The sequence below is a fragment of the Protopterus annectens genome, chromosome 2.part1 (genome assembly GCF_019279795.1).
Source record: "Protopterus annectens isolate FY-2018-M chromosome 2.part1, PAN1.0, whole genome shotgun sequence".
NCBI lineage: Eukaryota > Metazoa > Chordata > Ceratodontiformes > Protopteridae > Protopterus > Protopterus annectens.
In genome coordinates, this window is record NC_056729.1 from 388,828,419 (window position 1) to 388,849,999 (window position 21,581).

The 21,581-nt window shown below is 40.1% G+C and overlaps 1 protein-coding gene across 2 annotated transcripts in view; it reads right to left on the reverse strand.

Annotated features, from left to right (window-relative positions):
* Nucleotides 1-21,581, reverse strand: part of KLHL2 (kelch like family member 2) — a 1,417,988-nt gene that overhangs the window by 1,053,647 nt on the left and 342,760 nt on the right. For both annotated transcript variants that reach the window (XM_044062211.1, XM_044062210.1), the window contains one exon: nucleotides 575-681. In XM_044062211.1, coding sequence (XP_043918146.1) covers nucleotides 575-681 — 107 coding nt within the window. The remainder of the gene's footprint in view (nucleotides 1-574; nucleotides 682-21,581) is intronic.

The window sequence follows — 21,581 nt, forward strand, 5'->3', positions numbered from 1 at the left end:
ACATGCCAAAACAGCCACTCAGGTTGTGGGAAATACAAATAAAAATCAACTGCATGCAAGCAATCACACTACTGACTGCCTTGGCAGTTCTACAGAACACAGGCATGAGATTCTATCTCAGAAGAATGAAATTGTTAAATGCTATCAACTGTCACTATTTAATCTCAGTGACCCATAAATGAAACATACAAGAATTTGTTTTTAACCTTTCTGATACACTTGCTCATTTTATTTAACAAAATGTAGCCGAGAATAATATCAAAACAAAGTGAAACAACTAATGCTAACTGTATCTGTAAGCTCACAGCAAGATAACCAAGAATGGCATGAACAGACCATTAAGTGAAATTTATACTTGATTTATACTTGACATTTTTCACAACAGCTTTCCCGTCTCAGAAGTTAAAAGGCAGAAACACTAAATCAGTAATCATCATCACCTGAAGTTCAGTTTACAAGTGCCATTGCCAAAAATGCTAATTCTCGACCATCTCACTTTTACATTTGAAGCAAAAAAACAATTCTTTACAGATGAAATTCTGCTCAGAAGAGTTGTAGCAAATGGCCAACATACCTGTAAACATAGCATGAAAGTAAGGACTACAAGCTGCCAGCACAACTCGATGAGCTGCAATTTCGATATCTTCTGCCACTATCGTCACATCACACAATGAGTCCTGACTGCAGAGAAAATAAACAATGAAAGGGCTATTTACTCAGATGAACAATTACAAATGAATCATTAAGCTCTTTTAAGATAATACCTTTCTGTGCTTTCACATTTTGGACCAAAAATCCAAACTTTGGAAGAAGCAGCGTATAAAAAAAACTTGAAAACGCACTTGTATTCATGGGGTAACTATATGTGCAAACAAACTATACAGTCTTTTTTTTCCAAATATCTTTATTTTGTGTTCAATAATAAAAGCTTTAAAATATATAGAAAAAAGTAATATAGGCAATATATACAAAAATTATGTACACAATAAATGCCACATGCCAGAAAAGGTTATATATAAAGGTTTTAACATAATGACAAAAAGGTACAAACTGAATAAGAAAGACCCTAAATAGATGTCCTGATTAAAACTTTGGCAAATTAATGAATAAATGTGATTAACATTAGTTGTACAATTTAGAGATTTATTAAAGGATACAGTCAAAAGGCTTTTCCCAGTAACTATCATAACAGAACATCCAGTGTAATTGGTTAAAAATAACTGATGTGTTGTTATATACCTAACAGTTTGTTTAAAACCATCTCATGAAATTTTGGATCTATCAAGCCAGTTTTGGATAATGAAAAGTTTAATTGCGGAGAACAATGTAATTAAAATATAGATATCTTGGTTTAAACTAGGCGGGGGAATATGTAGTAGTCCAAATTCCCAAGACAGGGTAGATTTCTTATAACCCATTTTCTCTAGTTTGACTTTTAGGGAGCACCATATTTTGTAGGGACAAGTACAGCTCCACAGTATATGTAGCAAGTTCACTTTCTGAAATTTACAAAATGAATAATCTGGTGATGTTGAGGAAAAGAATTTATTAAGGATGACTGGTGTTAGATATGCAGTGTTGACTGACTATCATGAGCTGTGTACATAGGAGTTTATTCATAGGTAATAATTTTGAAATTAGATGAAAGGAATGGATTTGCTGATTGTATGTAACTGATGTGTTAAGTCTGGTCTAGTAATTAGAAAAAAATAACTGAGTTTTGGTATTTTAGAAATGTAATTTATATTTATTGGATATCATCATCTTCAAAGTGAAGGTCTTCCATAAGTGTTCACATAATGTTACATTATTATCGTTGATACTAGATTCATTTAGAGGTACTGATATTAATTCTTTCGTCTCAATATGCTAGCATAAATATTTGGAAAGCTTAGAGCGTTTCTTAAATCACTAACTGAGAGATTTCTATAAATATAAAAGTCTAGAACACATCTGACTTTAAGAAGAGGGTAATTATACAGGTTTAGCATTTGATTCTTCATTCATAAATTAGGGTTTAAATGAGTTGGTTGCAATAACTTGAATGATTTTTTTAAACCGATCAACCAGGCTTTATAAGACTCTTATCTTGTGAATTAAACATTTATAACATTTTCTTTATTTATAAAGGGTGGTGAGATTTGGGGTTATACTGGGATTTACATATGTGGATGTACCACATTTTAACCCAGATGGGACTTCATGAACTTGATTTACGATTATAATATGATAATACTATAATACAGTTTAAAGTCTGGAAGGCTCAATCCACCATAGATCTTGGGATAAATTAATGTTGTATATTCGATTCTGACAGATTTTGGGGACCATAAATATTTGGATAAATTGGTAGTGATATTCTGAAAAATGTACTGCTAGATTAGAGGCATTGAACTGGAACAGCAACCTTGGTAATATATTCATTTTAATGATAGTGGCCTTAGATAGCAAAGGAAAATAATTTATTTTATTTAATAATATGTTCAATATTAGATCATACTTTTGCTAAGTTGTCTTTGAAGAATGGGGTGGGATTATGTTGAAAAATGATACCTAGGTATTTTAAAGAATTATTTACCTTAATGTCTGATTTAGAGAAGCAATTAGGGAATTTAAAGTTGGTGCTCAGAAGAAAAAAATATCTATAGTACATAACATTTTTGGCAAATCCATATTAGGTAGAGTAAAATAAAGATTCAGATCATCAGTAAAAGACATCAAAGTTATGGAAATATAGCTGATTACTGGTATAAGATGATATAATTTTTGTGTTATAAAAAGAAACAGTGGTTCTATACAGAGGCTAAAAAAATATAGTTAAAGAGGACAGCCCTGTGTTGTACCATTAATTATTCTAATTGGCGAGGAGACAATTTTATTAATATATAAAGATGTGTCGGCATTGGAACAGAGGATTTTAATTAAGTTAAGAAAAGAGAGTGGAAGTCCAAAGCGTGGAATGATTGCGAAAAATAACTATAAATTCACTCCATCAAAGACTTTTAAGTGTAAATGAAAAAATAAGTTTTATTGTTTAGAAAGTGTAATTAGAGTATGTAATGTTACTGTGTTATCACAAGTTTGTCTAGCTTGCACAAATCCAGACTGGTAAGGGAAAATTAAATTTGGTATAGTGATTTTTAATTTATTAGCAATTATCAGAGCAAATATCTTAATATTGACATTTATAAGGGAAATCGGTCTAAAATTTAAAGGATTTTTAAGGTGTGAACTGGGTTTCGGGTTAAGAATTGTTTGAGTTATTGAGATAAAGGTCTGATGTACCATTATCACACATATGTAATTAAACACACAGTACTTTTTGGAGATTATTAGAGCAAAAGTTTTATAGAACTCTACTGTAAGACCATTAGGTCCAGGCAATTTACTAGTTTTAAGACTTCTGATCACTTGTAAAAATTTCTTGTTGGTTAAACTGGGTAGCAAGCATATTTTGTTGATCTTGGGTGAGTTTTGGAAATATTAGACAATTCAGCCAGTGATCCAAACTCTTCCGGAGAGTAGGTAAGGTTGTGTTCTCCATATAAATTTGTAGAAATTTGAACAAAAATTTCCATAACCTCTTCTCTTTTTATAATGTTTGTCCTGGTACATAATTTCAGTTATTAAGGGAGGAGTTTTGTTTGTTTGCTTATATTTATGAGTCTTGCTAGAATCTTGGTCGGGTTTGCGCCCATCCCACATATCTTGTTAAAGTTTTCATTTCATAAAATACTGCTTTATATTTAACAGATATAGTTCTTTCTGAAGGTCAGCTAAACTTTTTGCAGTATCACCTCAAAAATTTAGGTATAGACCATGTTCTAACTTAATATTTTTTTTTTCTTCTAAGACTGATTCCCTGAGTTTATATCTTTTATAGTAAGTTGTCTAACTTATAAAAGTGCCTCTAATTTGAGTTTTGAGAGCAGCCCATTGAATATCGAGTGAAATTTGAGAGTTGGAGGCATTGTATAGGAAATTATCCAGTAAATAATTTCATTTTTAATATCTTCTTTTTGAAGTAGGTTAGGATTTAATGCCCAGTTGTAAGCAATATTGTTTGTTTTATTTATACTAGACCAATTAATAGTCAGAGTTATTTTAGAGCGATCAGAAAAGTATTCAATAAACAATAAAGTAGGGTTCAATAAACAAGGTATATTCAGTTTTAGAAAGACTTCAGATATCAAGAAAAAGTCTAACCTAGCTGAAGGTTTATGACAATGTGAAACACAGATAAGTTTTAATAGTGAGAAATAATTTATTTGAAAACTGAATGGATCAAATAAAGTCTGATTTTAACTCTGCAATTACTGTCCAAGCGTGACAGTCACATGATTTACTTTTATTGATTCTGTCCATGCTGGGTCTGAAACTGCATTCCAATCTCCTCCAGCAATATAATAATTAGGAAAATGACTTATTTTATATATAGGTTCATAAGTGTGTACTTGGCTAATGGCCCTGGAACCCTTACAAGCCTAGCCCATAGAAGTGCCCTGGCATTGTGCCACCAGATGTTAGTTCCCAATGCCTCTCGAGTAGAGACACTGGAGTGATCCCCGGGGTGAACTTTCTACTTCCCATCCACTCATCACGAGTTCTCTTGAAGAAGGCCAGTGAGGTGCTCTGCTTGACGTGTATGGAAAGTCTATTCCAAAGCATGGGCAGTCTCTGGGTTATGAACCTGTCCCTCCAGCATGTTCTGTTGATTGTGGTAATGAAGTTGAGGCCTCTGGAGTGTGTGGTGCGGAGGGTTTAGGATTTCTTTAGATGTAGAATTTCTACCAGAGCTGGGTCTGACATGGCTTTAAGTCAAGCAGAGTTCGCCTCTTAACTTGTATATCATTAAAAAATGACAGTGCTTGGTACAGGGTGCGCAAATATTTAGTAGTAGCACTGGTTTGTACAAAGAGATTTTTTTTTACAATTAAGTAATACCATCTTCCTTCAGAGTCTGAATTATAATGCATTATTGAATCATTGAAGGATTTACTGGATTATAATGGTGACACCAGTGCAGTTTGATTTGTTACCTGATTCTACAAGAACACTAATCCATTTTTTCTTTGTAATTTGAGCCCATTACTTGGATGTCATTTGTGTCTGTTGTACAAACAAAACTTCTGCTTTTGATTTAAAAAATAAATGAAAACATAGATTCCTCTTTTTACTTGTTTGGAGACCCTTAACATTCCATGAATCAACTAGCCACATTTAAAATATTTAATGCTATTAGGTAGTAAGACACAAGAACTAGTTTTATCATAAAGCATTAAATAGTTAAGTAATATTAGATTTAACAGTATAGGCAGATGGCATTTAAACTATACAGTTTTAAATTCTGAAAATGTAAAAATAAAAGAAAAAAGAAAAATAAGGGATAGAATACATAAACAATGTTTAAAACTATGGGTATGAGACACCCTACTGCACAAGTCATAATCTGCATGTTGTGGTATTGTTTCTAATAACAGACTAAAAACCTTGTCAGAAAGTGAATTACTTATTTTGCCTACAGCAAGGCTCTTGTCAAAGTACTGATCAATCAAAAAAGATCATGTCACAGGGAAGTAAAGGAGATACCCAGGGAGGACGGGACAAGGGCAGCAGATTGTATAGACCAAATACTCCTTGGATTCATGGAAGGTCTTTTTGATTAAGTGGGCTGTGGACCAGTGGACTTAACTCCAAATGCACACCTGTACTGTGAGAAGACATTTCCAGCAAGTGGCTTTTCAGTAATTTTGTTTTGCTGCCATTTGTTAAAGTCACACGGACTTGTATGAAGTGCATCAGTACTGCACTTCAGTGACCCCTCCCCACTTTAGTGCAAAAGTGAAGTCAGTTTGCACATAAAAATTAAGTGTGTGTGGCCAGCAACAAAGCATGCAATCACACATACATCATGCCTTTTAAACATAAATAACTGCTATCCATGAGATGAATGTAACATACATCACAACATTCCATTCAACTGGTTATGTATATTGTTTCAACAGACACACGGCAACTACTAACAATGAAGTGCTACCATTTACTCTAGTTACGTTCACTTGAAGGAAATAAACTACACTCAACTACGCATGAAAGTGATGCAATATGATGCATAATGAAAGCCCTATGCATGGCAAACATAAAACTCTACAGCCAGATACTAAACCAAGAACGTCCACAGCAGAGACGGTTAGAATGAGACTGCCATGGTCATTGCATCCTACTGCAGTTAAATTATGACTCTGAACCTGTCATAGTGCAGAGATAGAAATCACAAACAAGAGCACTCAAATGGAATCAATAAAATCTCTCACTAGAACGATTTTAGCAATGCTAAATCGTGTGGGAACAGTAAAGTATTCAAACACAGGAATAAATTTCACACAGCTCCTGTTGTAATTCCAAGGGCCAGAATTGCGACCCTTGGAAAGCAAAAGTCAGACAAACAATCTGGGGTATTTGTACCAGTTCCAAGGTTAATGTACCTCTGTATTTGACAATACTCAAAGGTACAGTGACCACGGAGCTAATGTAGATATACATCTAAACATTATTGCACAATAAAACGTCAGCATTCAAAAGTTTGCACACTGACTGGACAAAAAAAATAAGCACTCATTAGAAAACAAGCGATACCAACAGGGAGAAGTTTACTGCCTCACTTTTTCCGCACCATTAAAGAAATTAAAATGTAAAAAATAAATGCATAAATACATTGCTATGTGTAGCACAATAATGTAATATACTAAAGTAAAAAAAAAATTGATGCTGGAAGGGCCAGTACAAGCAGCTCCACGGCAAATGCCACTATTTCTCATCTCCTGCATAATAGGTTATTGAGCAACTTCATTCAATTAAATGCCAGAAAACAGCAACTTTTATGATATACAGACCGACATATTGACTACCTCTTTCTCTCTTCATACAAACAAAAACAAAAAATACCAGAGACTCGTTTTTATATATATATATATATATATATATATATATATATATATATATATATATATATATATACACACACACACACACACACACACACACACACACACACGTGTGTGTATCTATAAATAAAAAGCACTGTGCAGCCACAGAACATGCTTAGTATTTACCATCAATACCCCAGACTACCAGAGGTAGGTATAAGAACACTAAAGCCCTTTTTATAGAATGACATTATTTAGAAAAAGGAAACCTTTATTAATGCCATGGTATAACAGCAATAATCTATGACTGGGTGTGGGTAACACAGGAATTACCCAATACTGCCTTTGTTTAATCACTTGGACTTCACCCTCATGATCAAACCACGCCAGTCATGGGTAAATCCTGCTTTACCCACACCTGGTTGTGGATTATTACCACTGTCCAAATTATCTATCTCTACTAGTGGTCCCCCTATATTCATGTTGTTAATTTTAGCTGACAACGAAATTAGTAGTATTTTGGGTAGTGCTCCCAAGGTAATATACAAAAATGATAGAAGTTTGAAAGATTGGTGTGATTCATTGACAGACAGCAAGGTAAAATGTATAGGGAAGATGAGAAAATGTGGGCTGTGCAATTATTGCTGAATATTCAATTAGGTGAAAAGATTATTACTATTCACAGGAACTTGAATTGTGGGTCCAAGGGGGTTGTATATGCTGCTAAATGTTCAAATTTTTCTGCTTACTCTATAGGTAAGACAGAAAGGAAATTAAAACAATGTATATATGAACATCTATATGAGATTTCTAAGTGTAAGCTAACCAATGCCCTACGTAGACATTAACAACTATTTAGTGACCATTCTTTTTTTTTTATTTATTGTGTTGGAGCAGATTAAAGTTAGTCCTAGGGGGGCCCATGGAAGATGATTTCAGAGACTAGAGAATATTGGTGGCAGGGTTTTTTGAATGCTTCTGTACCACCAGGTCTTAATGAGACCATGTCCATCTCAAGTGTATTGAAAATGAAGGCTTTTACTAGGTGACTATACGTGTTTGTTCAAGTTTTTAGTTATTGCTCCCTTTTTTCATATTTAATTAAAAGCTCTGACACAAAAAAGAAGTTATGTTCTTACCATAATGTTCCATCTGTGTTGTTGATCTTCATTCATTCATGATGGATGGGTCCCGGTTCCGTCCTCGGAACTTGGCCGATACAGCAAGCTCGTGCCAGCCAAAAACTCACGGGCTAAGGTTACCCATACTGCCCCTATCCTTATCTCCTCAGATCGAGTTTGCCCATAAGGAAAGAAAGCAGAGGCTTTGCCTGAGCAAATGCTCTATCATGTAACAAGGACCAAGTCCGAACCTCCATAAGTCTTTCAGAGGGGGTAGGAGGGTGGGAATGAATGAAGATCAACAACACAGATGGAACGTTATGGTAAGAACATAACTTCTTTATCTGATGTTGCTAATCTTTACTCATTCACGATGGATGGGACAGAGCCCCTAGCTACTTTATGTCCTGGGAGGCCCTATGGAAGGATATTCCTGAGCACCTTTGAGGCAAAGGATGCTCTCCCCCTGGAAACCATATCCAATTTGTATGGAGTGATAAAGGTATGAGGAGAAGCCCAAGTGACTGCTACACAAATGTCATCCATAGAAGCTCTAGAATGGAAAGCTACTGAAGTAGCAACTGATCTGGTTGAATGCACCTTTATTTTCGTAGTTAAACTCATTTAGTTCTGTTGTTAGACAAAGGAAATACATTCTCGCAGCCACTTTGCCAAGGTGACTTTAAATACTGATCTTCTCAACTTGGGTCCCGAGAAGGACAGGAATAATTGGTCAGATTTTCGGAAAGATTTAGTCCTATCCAAATACAAGAGTAATTGTCTATGTACATCCAATAAATGCAAAACAATATTCTCCTTCATTTAAGACATTAGGGAAGAAAACTGGCAAGTCCATGGATCGGTTAATATTTAGTTTTGAAACAACCTTGGGTAGAAAGGATGGGAATAGTCCTAAGTGATACTTTCTCTTTGTGGAAAACAATGTAAGGGCGTTTTATGCACAAAGCCTGTAATTCTGACATTCTTCTTGCTGAGGTAATGCCTACCAAAAACAAAACTGGCCGCAGGCTCAAAAGGATGACGAGTCAAAGATTGTAGGACCAATGTGAGATTCCAAGGTTCAATGGGCTTTTTGAAAGGCGGCCTTATATGTAAAACTCCTTTCAAGTAGGTTTTACAGAGGCGATGAGATACCAGAGAGGAATCCTGGAAACCATTGTGAAAATTTGAGATGGCTGCTAACTGGACCCAGATCGTAGAAGCTGAAATTCCTGAATGGAGTAGGGTTGATAAATACCATAAAACCGAAGAAATAGAAGTTGTAAGGGTTCAATTCCTTTTTCACGAGACCAAAACACAAATCAGTTCCATTTACTATGATAAATCTTCCTGGTGGATGGTTTATGGGAAGGATTTTCCAAACTGGGAGAAAGGTTGTTTTGCCTGGCAGTTACTAGAAGTGGAAAAACCAAGCTGTCAGCTTGAGGCTCGAAAGGTTTGGATGGATCAACCCCTGTGGGTGTGACAAAAGTCCTGGAGTTGGATACAGAATCCGTGGTTGGTGAACCAGATAAGGCCAAAGGAAAGGGAACCAGACTTGCCGGGGCCAATAAGGTGCACTGAGCATCACATTGCTTCTCAACTGAAGAGCCTTCTTTAGAAAGTGTGGTATCAGAGGAAAGGGAGGAAAGGCATACAGTAGTCCCGGGGACCAATCGTGTACTACAGCATCCCTTGGGGACTACCCCTGAGGGGGGATCAGGGAAGAGTAGCTGCTGCATTTGTGGTTGGTGGAAGATGTGAATAGGTTGCAGCAAGGCTGGCCCCAGCGATGGAAGATCTCTGCTGCTACCAGTGGATTGAGGGACCACTCGTGAAGCAGGAGAATGCATTTGCTCAGTTTGCCCACAATCACGTTGGAATTCCCAGGAATGTGCATTGCTACTAGGAAGTCTTTGGAGGCTATCGCCCACTGCTAAATTCTCATGGTCTCCCAACACAATGGGTAGGATCTGGTTCCCCCTTGTTTGTTGATGTACCAGACTACCGACATATTGTCCGACTGGATAGCAATTGTCCCTAACAGGAAGGGCAGAGTGAAATGCTTGCAACGCCAAAAGCACCGCCCTCGGTTCTAGGGATTATTATATACAAATTGTCTCCACAGGGGACCAAGGACCTTGGCCTGTCTTTCTCTGAAAATGCCCCACACCCACCAAGGGAGCCCGCAGGATTTTTTGCAGGGGGGTGCAAACCCAGAGTCCCACCCATGCAGCCCCACCACTTCTGCCCACACAATCCCCCCCCCCCCCGCAGTCATTCCAGTGTCCCATTACTTGGATATTTCTCCCCATTTGTCATAGACACTGTTCAAATCTCTCAGTGTGCATACTGTTTTATTCTTTACTTCTAGAGTGATTACAGATATTTGGATTTCATTTACAACTTTTATTTCAAATTTTATAGCACAAACACGGATAGACATTTACTAAACCTAAACAAAGCAATAGTCATACAATGAAAACAGACTTCGCATTAAAACTTCTCTACCTTTGAAAAGTACAGCTGTGTACACTTACCATAAATGTAGATGTTCGAGAGTATTCACTTTTGCAGTCATTACATTTGGGTTATCTGCTTGCAGGTAGCACTCAGTCAGCCTGATTAACAAAGTCTTGGGTCCTGCATCAGTTGCTGTCCCTTCTTCCATGACATCAGGTCGTCAGGGGTATAAAACATGCAGCCGACGCCATTACATCAGTTTTTCTTGCCCCAGATGTCAGGTGCCCCCCTAGTAGGAAGCAATTAAATATAAAAGTACAAAGATATACCTCCAACAAAAAAGCAAACACACCAAAAAGGCTTTTAAGCATTGCAAAGAAAAGTAGAGGTATAGCCAAAAGGAGTCGGGGGCTGGAGGGAGGGTAACCAGGACTGCAACAGTGAATACACTAACATCTACATTAATGATAAGTGTACACAACTGTACTATGTTCTTCATGTTTCACTGTTGCAGTCATTACATTTGGGTAGATTCCCAAAGCTATGATTGGGAGGAGGAATTTAAATAGCATTACGGCCAACTATAAGGCCCTGCAAGACTGCAGTGGCGAAGCCAGCTCTGGATTTAGAGAAAATTGGCAAATGATAATGCTTGGTGAAAGTATGTACATAACTCCAGGTAGCAGCTTCTAGCATGTCCCTGGTAGGGACGCCTCTGAGAAAAGGCTGTAGAGGTAGATGCAGCCCTGGTGGAGTGAGGTCTGATCCCCTGGGGGATAGGTTTTCCATGGTGCTTATAGTAGAAATTAATGCAATGGCTTATCCATTTAGAAATGGTTTGCTTTGAAATAGCCTTCCCCTCTGCCCCTGCAGCAAATGCCACCAGCAGTTATTCAGACTTCCCTTGAGGTTTAGTCCTGTCCAAGTAGAATCTAAGTTATCTGTGCACATCTAAAGAATGCAGTATCCATTCCCCTTTATTCTGTGGATTGGGAAAGAAGGTTGGCAAATCAATGGACTGATTAAGAGCTACACTGGATACCACCTTGGGCATGAAGGATGGATTGGTTCTGAGGGACACCCTGTCCGCATGAAAGATGATGAAAGGCTCCACTGTCATAAGGGCCTGTAATTCAGATACCCTTCTAGCTGAAATGACTGCTAAAAGGAAAGTTGTTTTCCAAGAAAGAAATTTTAAGTCTGCAGTATCAGCTGGCTCGAAAGGAGGTAGAGTGAGTTTCTCCAAGACAAAGTTAAGGTCCCAGGCTGGGGATGGAAATCTCCTGGGTGGTTTCAAATTTTTGGCCCCTCTGAGGAACTGCTTGAGCAGTGGATGAGAGAAGAGGGGAGGTTCTGTGTTATAATGAGCTGAAATGGCTGAGGCATGGATTTTAATGGAAGAAAAAGACAGGCCCTTGTGAAGCATCTCCGTTAAGTATTGTAAAATCTTATGTAAATTGGGCGCTGCTGTGCTCATCCCTTGAGATTGGTTCCAGGCACAGAATCTTTTCCATTTTTCAGCATAAGATTTTCTAGTACTAGGCCTCCTTGCCTCTAAAATTATAGCCATCACAGATTTGCTGAGGGGATGGTGAAAGAGAGATTAAGTAATTAGCCAGGCTGCAAGGTTCCGTGTTGGAAGCTGAGGGTGCAGAATCTGTTTCTCCTGCTGAAACAGCAGGGAAGGTGTCTGAGGCCGGTGCCATGAAGATAACCGTGACACACTGCGCAGGAGGGGGTACCAGTGTTGGCGCGGCCAGTCTGGAGCAATCAAAATCATCCTTGGTTTGTCCTGTTTGATTTTTAGTAGTACTTTGGAGAACAGAGGCAGGGGGGGGGGGGCATAGACGGATAGGTTTTTCCAGCTGACTGACACAGTGTCCACTTTCCAGGCTTGTTTGTGGGGAGTCCTTGTGCAAAGTTTGTCCAACTGGTAGTTCTGGAGAGAGGCAAAAAGGTCTATATCTGGGCTCCCCTATTTGCTTGTCAACATGTTGAAAATCCTTGGTTCCAGTTTCCACTCATGTGGGTCCATGAGGTTTCTGCTTAGGCCGTCTGCCAGTGTATTTAATTTTCCTGGCAGGAATTGAGCTTGTAGGTGCACTTGGTAGCTCAAGGCTGTGTTCCACAATGCCATGGCTAGTCTGCAGAGGGGGTAAGAATGTGTACCCCCCTGCTTGTTTATGTACCACATAACAGTGGTGTTGCCAGTCTTTATCATTAGTTGTCCTGGAAGAATGTGGTCCTTGAAAGCTGTCAGAGTATTCTGTACAGCTAACATTTCTTTTTGATTGATATGCAGGTGCATTTGACTTGGGTTCCATTTGCCCTGAATGCACTTCCCTGCCAGGTAAGCCCCCCATGCATAGTCTGATGCATCTGTTGTTAGGGTTTGGGCGGGAGGGGATGGTGTGAAAGGTAGTCCCTTGTTTTGGTGGCAGGCCTCTACCCACCAAAGGAACTCTAGGCGTAGGCAAGATATGACAGGAATCATTGTTTCTAGGTCTTGAGAATGTTGACACCATAGGCTTTTTAGATACCACTGTAGTTTCCTAATATGCAGTCTTGCATATGGAATTAGAAGAATGCAGGAGGCCATGAACCCCAAGGCTTGCAGTATTTGTCTTGCATATAGTAGGGTTTTTGTGGTCACTTGTTTGAAGTAGGTTGTCAAATGAATTTGTTTCTCTGCCGTAAGGTAAGCCATCTGGGAACTTGTATTCAAGCTTGCTCCCAGGAATATAATTTGTTGACAGGGTACCAGGTGTGATTTCTTTTTGTTTATGGTGTACCACAGACAAGTTAGAACCCTTTGTACAAAGGCCAGATGATTCAAAAGTATGCCCTCGCTTTCTGCCTGAATTAGACAATCATCCAGGTATGGGTATATTTGAATATTTCTTTGCCTGCAAAATGCAATAACTGGAGCTAGACACTTTATGAATACCCTGGCGCAGTAAATAAGCCAAAGGGCAGTACAGAGAACTGATAGTGCGTGTAGCCTGCTTTGAAGCATAGGTATCTTCTGGAAGATTCCCTGATTGGGATGTGCAGGTATGCTTCTTTTAAATCTAGTGTTGCCAACCAGGCATCTTTGCCTAACATAGGAAGTAATTGGTGAAGAGTCAGCATCTTGAATTTCGGAATCTCCAAAAAGGTGTTTAGAATAGACAGGTCCAGAATAGGATGCCATGAATTGTCTTTTCTGGGTACCAGGAAAAGTCTCGGGTAGAAACATCGTCCCTTTTCCTCTTCTGGTACCAGGTGAATAGCCCCCATGCTTAAGAGAGAAAGTACTTTGGGCCTCTGCCTACTGATTTGGGGGTAGGTCCGGCCACCCGCTTTGTGTTGGCAAAAACAGGTTGCACGCATCAGTTCCGTTTGTACAACTGGATGCAAAGGGCGTTCTTAAAGAAGAACGCCCTTAAATTTTTTTTTTTTTTTTTTAATTAGAAGTAAATTAATCTCCTGGCCAGCCGATTCCAGGTGAGTGAAAGTGCACCCCCTTGCACCTGCCTGCGGGTGCCCTTTACCCCCACCCCATCAGGGATGTGTCCGTGGTCACTACGGCCTTCAGCTGAGGGAGTGAGAAGGGACGACTCCATAACTCCATTTCTGGCTTCATCCACCAGAGATCCTGCTTGCAGTGGTTCCTTATGCAGATCGGATGAGACATAGGATGTGTCAACAGGGTCCACTGTGACACCAGGAGCCACGGTAGCAACCACATGTGTAATCTTGCTAGAGGAACTATGGTAATCGTTGCTGTCACTGATCCTAGCAGTTAAAGAACTAAACGAGTTGGGACTTTGGCTTGAGAGAGCATCATTCAGAGCAGAGAGCTTAGTCTCTGAAGCCTGTGAAGCGGAAGGGCGACCAGGCAAGACCATGCGTCAAATGTTGTTCCTATGAATTCTAGGCTTTGATCAGGCACTAGTTTTGATTTATCTTTGTTTACTGAGATCCCTAAGGAGCTTGCTAGCTGTAGAGTATAGTGCAAGGCATGAAGCAGTAGACGCTTGGTGGGGGCGGTAAGGAGCCAATCGTCTAGATATGGAAACACTCGGAATCCCTGCAGTCTCAGGTGAGCTGTTACCACTGCCATACATTTGAACGCTCTGGGGGCTGTGGAGAGACCAAAGGGTAGAGCTCGAAACTGGTAGTGACCAGTTCCCAGCCACAAGCAGAGATATTTCCTGGAGCATTTGTCCATTTTTATATGGTAATACACGTCCTGGAGATCTATTGAACACATCCAGTCATCTTTCTCCAGAAATGGGAAGACGGACTGAACCGTGACCATCTGGAAATTGGTTTGGCTGACCAACTTGTTTAGGATGCCGAGGTCCAAAATTGGCCTCCAGTCCCCTGTCGTTTTTGGCACTAAAAAGAACCTAGAGTAAAATCCGGATTCTATCCGGTCTGGTGGGACTAACTAGAGGACTCTTTTTGGAGCAGCTTTTGGATTTCTTGTGCTACTATGTCCCTCTGAGTGGGAGGAATGTTGGGTATTCGCCTTTGTGGCCTTGGGCAAAGACTGAAAGGGATGTCATAACCTCTGGTAATTGTAGTCTGCATCCAGGAATCTGTTATGGAATGCCAGGCTAAGTGGTGCAGAGAAAATCGTTCTCCAACTGTCTCCAGAGGCAAGCAATCAAGCCACTCTTCAGGAGTGCTGGTAGGGCTGCCTGAAAAAGGAATCGCTGAACCCCTGGTTACGCGGACCCCCTCTGCCTTGTGAGGGCATCTCCCTGAGGTTACCCTCTCTGCCCCGGGGGGGGGGGGGCACTCACCACATGTGTCACAGAATGGCCCTTGGAATTTCCTTAACCACATCTTTCCACTTCTTGGATTCCTAGAGTAGGAACGCTGGGGAGTGGAAAAATTTATGCCCACAGCAGGTAGGGTCTTGCCATCCTTCTCACACCTGGCTAGTGTTTCTTTAACCTTTGGACTGAAAAGAGAGGCGGCATCAACAGGAGCATTGAAGAAGGAAGACTTGAAAGAGTCTGTAAAGCCGCACAAGCGTATCCAGGAGTGCAGTCTCATGACAATGCCTGCACCTGCTGCTCTGCCCGCCTCTTCGGTTGTATGGAACATCAACTGCATGGACGAGTTAGATATGGATTCCAGGGTAGCAAGCAGTGAGGAAACTTTGTCACATACTTCAGACACAGCTCCTGCCAAAGTTCATAAGAGTTCCATGATCAGGTCTCTCTAGGACATGTAAAATGTGCCAAGTAACTAAACGACCAAATGGCAAAGGTCAATGAGGCATAAACCCACTTTCCTAACCTGCCCATCATCCAAGACTCCCTGTTTGGAGGATGGACAGCAGAACTCTCCTCTGAGAGTTCTTTCTTCGTGGCCGCCACCAATACCATTATTGTCTACTGCCAAGCCTTTGGAGCAATGCGGGTGATCCTTGGGAGGAGACCGTATTTTTTCTGGTCTCCAGGGGATTGGCTCAACAGTGTCACAAGTCTTCCAAGCACGCTGCATGATGAGCTTGACTAACTCATCTGCAGGCGGGGTCATCCAGGAAGCAGAGGGTCGAGCACAGAAAGCCTGCAAGAGTACACATTCCTCAGAAAAAGGTTGGTGGGCTTCCAGTCACCCCTCTGTTTCAGCATCTCCAGTATGTCTCCAATGGAGACATCCTCAGGGGGCGACCATGGGGACCCTTCCCCCTCATGATGATCCATATCTTCGGTGAGAGACTTCTCAGGGGAGTCAATGTGCTTCCTCTTGCATGATATCTCTTCAAGGGGAACTCTTCAAGGGGGACATCTGAAGAGGACTCCGAAAAGAGAGTGCCCTGCAGTCGGGTATCATGCTGCTCCCATGCCCGATGTTCCAGCGTAATAGACTGTGTCAGCTGTGGACCAGAAGGCATGTATAAGTGGCACTCCGGTGCCCAAGGAGTCAGCTGTGAACTTGTTGAGGCAAGTGTCTTCTCCATAGCTTGGAAGGCAGACCCACCCGAAGAGGGACAGGGGCCCGGAACCAAGAAGGACAACCTCGGAACCGGGATCATAACCCACTTCGACAAGTCCACCTCCAGGGAAGGAGCCGTGAGAGGACTAAGAGCTGTGAAAGCTACTGGAACAGTAGACAGCGCCATGAAAATAAAATTGGTGCCATACTAGGGGTCACGGTACTGACAGACCAGTCGCGGTCACGATGGTGGGTCGGTTCCGACTGAGCCATGGACCACAGGGTAGGCTCCGGAACTATTGCAAGATCCACCAGTGGAAATGAAGAAGCTGTTACCGAAGTAGGCGTCAGCACTTAGGGCTCCAGGACCTGCGGGGAGGTTGAAGGAGGAATATATGTTGGAGTCTGTGGAGAAAAGTCCTTTGCTCTGGGTGGGAGGGAGGTTTTAGATGGAGTTGGGGATGCCTCTGGCCACTAGGAGCTGATCCACAAGTCTCACTACCTCGAGCTCCAAAAGGCTCCTGGTGGAATGGGTTGACATCCCTGATGGAGATTTGGGCCGATCAAGGAAAGGACTTAGCTGATGTCCAACAAAGGGATCAACTGACACAGAATATCTGGTCCTGGCTAGTGTCTCAACCTTTGGCACAGTGGTCAATGGGCCGAAGGGTTGCAATGGGGGGTGGGGTGGGAAGTGACCAATTGTAATGGAGAAACAATTTTTGGTGCCAAGAGGGTCTGTGATAACATAGAAGATGTCGGTACCATGGTAGAAGCAGTCATTGTGTGTTCTGTGGTCAAGGATGGCAGGGGTGTAGCTAGGATTTTCAAATTTGTACTGACAGCTCTCAAACTGCTACCCCCCTCCCCAGCCAAGCTACGGCCATTCTTGTAATTCACGGTTCGCTCTTTTAGTGTCGATGAAGAGGCATCCGCTGTAATGCCTCTTCAGTAATATAATATAAATTCACTCAAACTCGGTTCCTTGAATTGAAAATTAACCTGAAATTACAGTTCTTTGAAAAATGCAGCATGGTAATAGGGGTAGAGACCTTATGCTTTTCTTTTCTGTAACTAAGGTACAGGTTTTGAGCTTGAGTAAATTACTAACCACCTGCTACTACTAACTAGGATGTTTCATTCACACACACACCCCTACCTACCACTTAGTGCAAGAAATATGGACAAAGCCTAAAATAAACAGGGACAGATATTAAATAATGTTCTTGTGACCTTAGAAAGTTGCTAGAATAACAGGATTTGTGCTAGTATGAATTTTTCTAAAGGACATGAAGTCTGAAGCTCAAATGTCTGTCATTATTTAGCAATTTCAGCCTTCAATGATTTTCTAGAAAATCACAAAATTTATGAGGACCAGACAAAAAATATGGGGCACAAATCTGGACATTCTGCAAAATTTGGACAGGTGAGAGGTATGCTACCACACACACACACACACACACACACACACACACACACACACACACACACACACACACACAACCTCTCAACCTCTTACAGCAACAAACTCATAAATAAAACTGAGGCAAAGGCCCAAAAATAAGGACATTTTTTTTAAATATTGCTCTTATAAACTTAGAAAGATAATAGAATAGTAGTAGGTCTTGCATCAGTACGAATTTTCTGAAAGGTATGAAATCTGAAACTGAAATGTCTGCATTATTTTCTAACTTCAGTCTTTAACAATTTGCCACTAATTTGCCAGAAAACTGCAATTTTATGAAAAACAGACCAAAAATGTGATGCAAAAATATAAAATTGCCAGACAATACAGCTGGGAACCTGTCAAAGGATGGTCACCATTTTAATATGAGCACAGTTAACTTAGAGCAGCTGACAAAATTAGAGAATCTACATGCATTTCTGAAATAAAAGTAATGTATAACTCTGATCATTATTATTTATAAAAGTAAAGTAAACCCTCTATGTTTTCTTCCAAAATTGATATTTTGTGGAGGGATCATTAGGGGAAAAGCAACATTTTGAGCCAAAATCAGGGACAGTTGAGGTTTGGCTATGCCTAATTCTATAAAGCAATTTGCATGTACCTCTCAACCTGTTAATGCAATAAATCTGGACAAGGCCAAATATATTGAATGAACATATAAACAGTACTAAAAATTGCTCTTGTATAAACTGGGACAGTTGATAGAACAGGTCTTATTTTAGCATGCATTTTTCTGAAGGTTATAAAGTCTGAAACTAGTGTGTCATTATTTAGTGACTTAATTCCTAAATCATTTGCCAGAAAACCACAAATTGAGGAACAAACCAAAAATAAGAAGCAAAAAATCTATTCATTCTTTGAAAATCTGGACAGTTGGGAGGTATAGTCCAGCTGGGGCTGTCTAAGTTTGCCTCCCTTCCTCCTCATAAAACCATGGTCGAATGTAGCCTCACCCTGCAACCATTCCAATGATCCATTACTTTGCTATTTCACTCCATTTACCATAAACACTAATGTGCATACTGATTTACTTCTATGATGATTTGAACTTCATTTGAAAGTTTTATTTTGCATTTTACAGCACAAACACTAAGACATCTGCTAAACAAACTTGGCATTAAAACTTCTCTGCCCTTGAAACTCACATTCATTGAAACAACATTAAAACCCACATTCAAAGAAAAATACATTTTACCCGTGGCAGATAAAAATTAATTCTGGGCTGCTTTTAAATCATAGGCCCCTTGCATATGAAACATACATGTGCTCTTTGATACACCTTCCTATTGCTTTGAACATTTTTCCAGTAAACAATGAAACAAAACTGCCCAATTCAGAACATTTCCATCATAAAAGTCTAGTCAAACTTCTACAGTCCACCATTATCAGTAAATAATATGCACAATCTCTGAAGTAGTAAAAAAAGTAATCTAAATAATTCCACGTTAAATAAATCTAACTAAAGAAGAGGTTGCTGCTAGCAATCACCTTTATATTTAATGACTTCACGAAAAATAGTGTCTGATGAACCTGAGGAATAAATTGCCTAAATTACATTAATAAGCTAGTAATATTGCAATAGGAAATGGATGGCAAACTGATAACAGGCTCATAGTCAGTGTCTTAACTTTCAGTACAGCAGCATTCACCCCTTATGGGAGTAGAACCAACAACCTTCTGCATTAAAAGCAAGTACACAACATTTTGTGCTACTAGCAATGTGAGCTGACTTAGCATAATCAGCACTAAACTTCTCTTCCCCTGCAGCTCTCAGTTCCTTGTAAAATCTATGCAATACTCAACTACATCTCAACTTCGCAGCACAAGAAGTCTGGAAAAAGCCAAATTTATTGGGGTGGGTCAAAGGGGCAAAAAACAGGAACTCATTAAACATTGGTTGTATAATCTTGGAAAGCTGCTAGAATAAAATGCTGTGTTACCATCATACATTTTACTGCTAAGGTCACTGTTCAAACATACCACTATGCCAAATCACCTGCTTTGTGAAAGAGAAGAAGAATGAAACTTAAATGGCTATCATTTAATGAATTCAGTTCTCACCATAGCTGTCAACCTCTTAGCACAAAACACCTGGACAAACCCAGTAATGAGGGAATACAGCCCTCAAACATATTCAGTGAATTCAGTTCTTGCCATAGCTGTCAACCTTAGCACAAAAAACCTGGACAAAGCCAATAACAGGGTATTACAGTCCCAAAAATAAGGACAAATTTCAAATAGTCATAAACTTAAAAAAATTGCTATATTTATTGCTAGAATAAAAAGTTGTTTTACTATGTCACAAACACAGGGATAAGATGCAGACTCCACAGAGAAGGCACCCCAGCCAAGAATCAAACCAGAAAACCTACAGCTATGAGGCAACAATACTGCCACTGCACCATCAAATTATGTAAGAAAGTAAACATTCAGAAACCTGAAGCCTGAAATTTAAATGCCTGTCAATTTGTCAATCAGGACAGTCTGACTTGGAACAAAAAAAAAAAAAAAAACACAATTCTCAGCAGAGGCCCGGGAAAAAATAATGCAGACATGTCTTTGTAACATGGGAGGATACAAAAGCAAACCCACACAAACACAGGGAGAAGATACAGATCCCCCCCCACACACACAAAGAAGGCACCCCAGCCAAGAACCAAACCCAAGAACCTACAGCTGTGAGGCATCAATGCTACGTTGCTACCACTGCACCATCAAATTTCAAGCATTGCAATATTTAAAAAACACAGATACATACAGATATTGATCAGATCAAACATGAGGCAAAAATCTGCAATTTATTTACAAATGGTGGTGGGTAGGGAATTCAGGTCTTTAACACCTGCATACAAGGTACAGGGTTCAAGCCTGAGGTATTCCCTACCACACCACCATGAGTAATCACACCAGTGCATCCCACCTGGGGCATTTTCACACACACACACACACACACACACACACACACACACACACACACACACACACACACACACACACACACACACAGCATAACAAATCCTCACACACACAGCAGAACAAATCCTCACACACACACAGCATAACAAATCCTCACACACACGCAGCATAACAAATCCTCACACACACGCAGCATAACAAATCCTCACACACACACGCAGCATAACAAATCCTCACACACACGCAGCATAACAAATTCTCACACACACACACAGCATAACAAATCCTCACACACACACACACAGCATAACAAATCCTCACACACACACACACACAGCATAACAAATCCTCACACACACAGCATAACAAATCCTCACACACACACACAGCATAACAAATCCTCACACTCGATGTGAGACCAGCTCCAACATAACAAATCCTCACACTCTAAGTGAGACCAGCTCCAACATAACGAATCCATACAGTTCACTACTCACCAACCCTCCATGACGTGAAACCAGCTCCAACATAACAAATCCGTAAAGCGAGACCAGTTCGGGAATCGTACTTCATATTACCCTCCATGAAGTGAGACCAGCTCCAAAATAACGAATCTTCCCGCTTGAAGTGAGAACAGCTCCAAGAGCTCCATTCCGACTGGCTGCCTAAAGCGCTCTGACGTCATCGTGCAGTAAAAGCGCGAAAAAAATTTTAAAATGCTACCCCCCCTTCTACATAAGTTGTACTGAA